This window comes from Cynara cardunculus (genome assembly GCF_001531365.2).
Source record: "Cynara cardunculus var. scolymus isolate 2C chromosome LG 1, CcrdV1, whole genome shotgun sequence".
Classification (NCBI taxonomy): Eukaryota; Viridiplantae; Streptophyta; class Magnoliopsida; order Asterales; family Asteraceae; genus Cynara; species Cynara cardunculus.
In genome coordinates this window covers 16,894,660-16,902,036 of record NC_037528.1, presented here as the reverse complement: position 1 = coordinate 16,902,036, position 7,377 = coordinate 16,894,660, and the positions used below count along the sequence as shown (strand labels likewise).

Sequence of the window (7,377 nt, the reverse complement as noted above, 5' to 3'; positions counted from 1 at the left end):
AATAATTTATATTAATTAAAATATAATATAAATAAATAAATAAAACAGAAAATAAAATAAATAATATATATTAATTAAAATTTTCTTTAATTAATAATAAAATAAAAAGTAATAATTACAAAAAAAACACAAAAAATCATAAAACAAAAATGATGAAAAGCTACTTAGGGGTGACATTAACACATGATAGGGTGCCATTAGCCACCCCCATCTTTATATTGGATATTTGTTTTTATATAGTGTTGAAAAAGGCACGCCATAGCGTGATATGACGCAAGACGCGTCTCAGCCGTTACGAATTAGCCCATAGTGTTTCTATAAGGCATGGCTCACGCCATGACGTCTTGAGGCGCACATTTTTTGTGTTTTTTTTATTTTTGTGTTTTTATATTTTTATAGATTTAACTAATCACAGCACTCACACTTTTACAAATTCATAAATGTTACAGACTCGCGGTTAAAATGAAGTTATAAAATTATCTTTCTAAGTCCTATTTTAAATATTTAATAAAAAATCTATTTTTATAATAAAAATCTATATGATTTTTTATTCTTATAATATGAATGTATATTTTTTTTAAATTAGATAATTTATAGAAAATATATATATCTATATATAATTTTATAATATGACATACAAATTTGTCGCCTTATATGTTACGCCTTGAAAAACGCCGCATCCTCGTCATGGTGTGTAAGGCTTGAGGCTTGGTCTTGCCGCCACCCCATACCTCACGCCTTTTTAAACCTTGTTTTTGTAAGACATTTTTTTTCCAAAAATATTATATCAAAATACTAATATAAGGCTTTATTTTGAGATGGTACTATAAAACTTATTAAAATCAACTTATTGTACCACATTTACATAAGACGCATAATTGTTTGATTTTATAAATTTAAACAGTTTAGGACTTGTTTGTTAGCAGCTTAATAAGCTTAATGAGACTTGCAACTTATTCGGCCAGCTATATATGATTGTTTGATGATTACTTAATAATATAGAAAATGACTTATTTAATAAGCTTCTTGTTAAGGAGAGTTTTATGCAGAAAGGAAAGAAAAAATTCCAAACGATTTCCCCTCAATCAAAAAAACACACCTCATCCATATATAAAAAAAACCCCAATAAATGCTGATTTTTTTTTTTTGCTTTGTACTATCTTGCATATCTGAGTTTCTGTTGGTTTTCTCAGGTGGGTGATCCAGATATAGACCATAAATGCTGGGAAAGGCCTGAAACTACCACAGAAAAGAGGCCGGCCATCCAAGTGAACAACTCTTATCCGGGCTCAGATGTTGCAGCCGAGACGGCAGCTGCAATGGCGGCTGCATCTTTAGTTTTCAAGAATCATGACGCCCATTATTCCAGATCGTTGCTCAAGCATGCCCAGAAATTGTTCGAGTTTGCTGATAGTTATCCAGGAATTTATAGTAAAAGCATCCCACAGATACAAGATTACTATAACTCTTCTGGATATCTTGATGAATTACTGTGGGCGGCATCGTGGCTCTACCATGCCACCGGAGATGGATATTACATCAGTTATGTGACCGTAATGCACGGAAATGCATTCGCTAATTGGGGTAACCCGACTTGGCTTTCTTGGGATGATAAGCTGGCTGGAATGCAGGTAAACTTCGGTTTTCTGGTCAAATATCTGGAGTCTCATGATGGTTAGAATTTGGCAATTTCTTATTGATATACTTTGGAATCTCAATTTTTTTTTCACACATTTTCACTGAGTTATACCACTCTAGTAACTCGACACTTTGGGGAAAACTGTACCCCTCAACACTACAAGACAATTTGTGACCGTCTAACCTGAGGCATGATGGAATCCATATTTGCCAGTCTTGGACCATTCATGTTCAATATACTCCATTCTTTCTTCATGGGCTCCTCTGGATAGCAACTACAACGAAATTCCACACATATTCTCACACACACAACATTTTTTGGTTTCTAATTTTTGTTTAGGTCTTATTATCGAGGGTCAATTTCTTGAATGCGGAAAACGATATCTCAATCGGAGAAAATATGGACCTCCAGATGTACCGTAGAACTGCCGAGGCTCTTATGTGCAGAATTCTATTGCCATCACCAACAAGCCAGAAAACTAGTGGTTTGTTTTCAAGCTTAAGACCGAAAGAATGAACTTAATCGATTTTCAGTCGACTATTTTTCGAATCTTGTTTGATAGAGAACTGCATATTCGCTCTAGTGCAGGTGGTTTGATATGGGTGAACGAGTGGGATTCGTTACAATACTCCATTGCTACCTCGTTTCTAGCGGTAGTTTTTAGCGACTACATGTTTACGTCTAAAACGCCATACCTATATTGTAGCGGGAAATTATACGAACCAATGGACCTTCGTGAGTTTGCTATTTCACAGGTATATGATCATTTTTTATCTACACACTACAACAAAATTAGCTTTACAAGACGTCTAGATTGTTTAAGCGTCCAATAGTATACTTTATAGAACTTAGGTTTATAGGACTTATCTAAAAGCGTTACAATGAATTTATACGACGCTTTTAGACGTTTTAACAAGTTTTTTAAAACGCTTTTAATTTAAAGTGTTACATTAGCTATTCTATAGAGACTTTCAAGAAAACCATCTTTTTATTGTCACTTATGTTTATGGGACACTTTTTCAAATACTATCGTATAAAATAGTTAATACGACACTGAATTTAAAAGTGTCCTAAAAAACTGGTTAAAACGTCTAAAAGCATCCTATAAACCTATTGTAACACTTTTTTATAAGACTTTTTTTGGTTTGGTCCGATAAACTTAAGTCCTATAAAATATTTTTAGAATGCTTTTACAATTTAGGCATCCTATAAAATCAATTTTGTTGTAATGACAAGTTATACTTCACAACTTTTTTGAGTTCTTGATGTTAGAGCCCACATTTGCTAGATTTTTAACCTTTTTCTCCATAATATACGTTGAAACTTTCATAGCCTGAAGGGCTATTTTGAGTATGTTGAAATCTTCGCTCTTCTGAAGCTTTCTTGGCTATGAGATCGATCAACTAATTAATATATAGATGGTGATTTCGTATGTATAGGCTGATTATGTGTTGGGAAATAACCCGATGAACATGAGCTATCTAGTCGGCTACGGGCTTAAGTACCCTCAATATGTGCACCATCGGGGTGCCTCGATACAAGTTAATGCAACTACAGGTTGTGAAGACGGCTTCAAGTGGCTTAACTCCACGAAACCTAATCCTAACCTTGCGATTGGAGCGGTTGTTGGCGGACCATTCCTCAATGACACATACATTGACTCACGTAACAACTCAATGCAAGCCGAACCTACCACCTATAATAGCGCCTTCTTTGTTGGTCTTTTGTCGGGATTAGTTACCTCTTCATCTGTGGTTCGATCTTTCACATGATGCCATGATCCTGAAATAGATGGGATCATTTACGTAGTTTTGGTTAGGTTAGTCCTTGCTATATATGTAATTCTAGGTGATCCGTCAGTAACAATATCCCTTGGTGATCCAAACTGCCGGTAATCTGTTGATGATATTTGCTTTCAGAGATCCGTCAGTAATCTGTCGTTCATGGTCACTCTCGGAGTCCGTCGTTGATAATCCGTCGGTAATAGCTTTACCCACGAAAGTTTGACTAGCGGAGTTTTACTGACGGAATCAAGTCACCGACGGATCACCCCATCAAAGAATGGCCTTAGAATTATTGTGATGGTTTCTATCTTTGTATATGAAATAAAAATTTATAGCAAACACACCTTTTTTGTGTGGAAAGAAAGTGACATGGATAGATTTGTTAATACGTAACACATGTTTGATGATGTACATTGAGCATGAAAATGGTAATATATGTTAGCAGATTTATGGCGTTTGGTTTGTAAAATGGAATTTAGTGGAATTGAAATCTATTAATGAAATTTGACTTTAGAAGCAATTGAAATAGATATGGTTGAAATTTAATTGGTCACGCCGTGTTTGGTTGGTAGGAATTACATTGGAATCTATCAAAATAATTGGAATCTCCATATTTGTTTGGAGGGAGGATGGGGGTAGCAGTTGTGATTACGACAGTAGTGGCTCGGTGGTGGGCGGGGGGTCGCACCCCACCCACTCTCACCTTTTCCCCCACCCACCAACCATCATGCCACATTTGTTGTCGTTATAACTATCACCCCGCCGTGCAACATGTCACTTGGTCTCATATTCAGTATAATGGAATATTATAACTCTGTGGAATTGATGATTGCTAACTAAAACCTTTTGTCAAATCTTTTTTTTAAGTATATAATATTTATATACGGTAAATAGAACAAATAAACCCACACACCCTCCCCATTTTTGGTGAGGTTTGAATCTTTGATCGCCTAAGAAGTCAAAGACTCACATACTGCTAGGACAAAGACCTTTTGGTCTTTTGTCAAATCTTATTTGTTGATTGAATGAAAACTTATTTTAAAAAAATAACAGAAGATCATAATATGCTGACAAAAAAATATGCATATAAATTGTGTATGAGATTTTATTAATCAGGGAGAGAACATCAAGTTATCCATCAAAACAGATTCACAAAGGAATAAGAGGTATTAGATCGTTGGTATTTTGATCATAAACCTAGAACGGCTTTTATGTAAGTACAATATAGTTAGTATATTCATCTTAAAAAAAGATATAAAAGAATACAAATTCTCATAGAATCGAGAATGAAGCTTTCATTCAGTACATGTCAGATAAAAACATTACTTCATTTTGTATTTATATAATAGTGTGGGGACCTTTTTTGTAATTCAATATTGCAGGTTTCTATTTCTTCCGAAGTCCCTAATGTCTTTAAACTATTCCATTTTCTACCCAAAGCCATTTTCCAATCAAATTAAGCAAAATCTAGATGTATATATATTTTTTATTAACTTGGATATCCAACCCACTATGCGAGTCGACTAATCCCAGGACGACCATTCGTTTTACGGGTAGCCCGGAGTCACTGTATTTGAGCATTTGTAGTCATAAGAAGATTTTTATTATTCCTTGGATTCGAACATGGGACCTTCATGCACTTTTGACCAATTGAGCCCAAGCTCAAATCAATCGGACACCACTTTTGTGGTTATTGAAATAATTTCCGATGGATTAGCCACTACAACAAAGTTGAGTTTATAAGACATCTAAATTATTTAAGTGTTTTATTAGAGTGTCTTATAGGACTTGAGTTTTAGGATCAAAACATAAAATGTCTTATCTAAAAGTGTTTTATAGAACGTTTTCGGCGTCGTAACAAATTTTCTAGAACCTATTTAAAATAAAGTATCATATTAACTATTTTATAGAATACTATTTGAAAAAAAATGTCATACAAACACAAAGGTCCTGGAAAAGGATGTGTTTATAGGACATTTCTTAAAAGTGTCTTATAAAATAGCTAATACAACATTTTATTTAAAAAAATGTCCTAAAAACTTGTTACAACTCTAAAAAATGTTCAATAAACTTATTGTAACAAATTTAGATAAAACACTATTTTTTGATCATATAAACTTAAGTCATACAAGACACTGTATATTTGGATACTTAAACACTTTAGGTGTCCTATAAACTCGATTTTCTTGTAATGAAACCTGAATTTCTCTTTTAAGTTTTGTTAGTTTTAGAATTGGGGTAACTTTTTTAAGCTCATAATTGCATCAACCCAAATGATATTGTTACAAACCCAAAAGAAGGTTGTTAATCAATTGTGCAAGGCCACATCTTCGAGTTCTATAAAGTGATTGAAGATTTTTTTTACGGTTCACCAAACGCTTAGCCGGGTAAGCGCTTACCAAGTCATATTAACTCAAGATAAATATGGTAAGGACCAAAAATATTACCCGGTAAGAGCAAGGCAAGGACCAAGAATCTTACCCGGCAAATGAGGACCAAGACTCTTACCACGGTTAACGCTTACCGGGTAAATTGTTGCATACGATGCCGTTTTTGTTGATTAAAATCTTACCCGGTAAATAAGTGATAATATTGAATTTTACTGATAAACGCTTACCGGGTGAGTGTTTGGTAAACGGCCCCTGAATTGAGGTACGCGCAAATGGGTCTGGACACCATGTTAATAAAAAAATCAATTGTGCAACATAGAAAATATTAGAGTAAATTATAAATTCGTCCATGTGGTTTGTTGAAAATTTGGATTGGGTCTTTAAGTGAAATAATTACAGGGACGGTTATTATGATTTACACTCCGTTATTGCAAACTTACAGCATTCAAAACCTGGAAAATGGAAGTCTAGATTGGATCCCAAAAACAATTACAGGGATGTGAGTTTTATAAATTAGCAAAACAAGCCCTTGAAATAATTACAAATGACTTTACACAGTGAAAAAAATGAAAATGCCTCAAAGTTAATGAAGTTTCTAAGCATCTGTTAACATGAGGGACTTGATCCGTAACAAAAATGAAACCACAGTGACCGTCCCTGTAATTATTTCACTTAAGGAACCCAATCCAAAATTTCACCAAACTACAGGGACGAAACTCGTAATTTACTCAAAAGATTAATTATTCAAATCTTTTTTTTTTAAGTATATAATATTTATATATCAGCAAATAGAACAAATAAACTCACACACCCTCCTCACCTTTGGTGAGGATTGAACCCTTGACCTCTAGAAAGCCAAAGACTCACATACCGTTAGACCAAAGGCTTTTTGGTTAATTATTCAAATCTTGCATGAGATATTTTTGAAGATAAGGAGTAGTTACAAACACAAGTGTCCATGTTAGAGTATTGAAAACAACTATTCAAGTGTTATACAATGTGAAAATGTGTCCTCTACAACAACAGTAATAAATGCATGTTCTTTAAAACCTATTCAAATATCTGGTTGTACACCACCTCCAATCAATGCATGTTGTTTAAATTTATATTGTAATTCAATTAGTATCAAAGATTGTTTGACAATTATTGAATGGTTTGATGTAGAATGATTAAAAGAATTGCATGATATAGTACAAAATGAAATATAATTGTTTTGTAATTGTTTACAATGAAATTAGGGCGTTGAATGGTTAAGGAAAACCCAAATATACAAAATCATTCAAAGGGTTTTAAAATCATTAAGAGATAGATTTTTTTTTGTCAAACAAGATTGCTCTGTTAACGATTCAAAGACTGTCTTTTAATGAAACTACTATGAAGTAAACAAACAATACATTTAGTCCAAACAAATGAAACTAATAGCATTATACAGAAGGTTTTTGTCCTAATTTTTATAAAAACCATTATTATGAGATAAATAAATCTATAAATTTATAAAGTATATAAGTAATTAGAAGTAGTATGAAAATAAACAAAGTATGTGATTATCTAGTTATATTATTAT

The 7,377-nt window shown here is 33.3% G+C and overlaps 1 protein-coding gene across 1 annotated transcript in view; it reads left to right on the top strand.

Moving 5' to 3' along the window:
- Window positions 1–3,411, top strand: part of LOC112500861 (endoglucanase 24-like) — a 6,676-nt gene extending 3,265 nt beyond the window's left edge. The window contains exons 3-6 of the mRNA XM_025104470.1: window positions 1,194–1,631; window positions 1,979–2,123; window positions 2,228–2,394; window positions 3,079–3,411. Of these exons, the coding sequence (XP_024960238.1) occupies window positions 1,194–1,631; window positions 1,979–2,123; window positions 2,228–2,394; window positions 3,079–3,411 (1,083 nt within the window). The remainder of the gene's footprint in view (window positions 1–1,193; window positions 1,632–1,978; window positions 2,124–2,227; window positions 2,395–3,078) is intronic.
- Window positions 3,412–7,377: the final 3,966 nt, after the last annotated feature.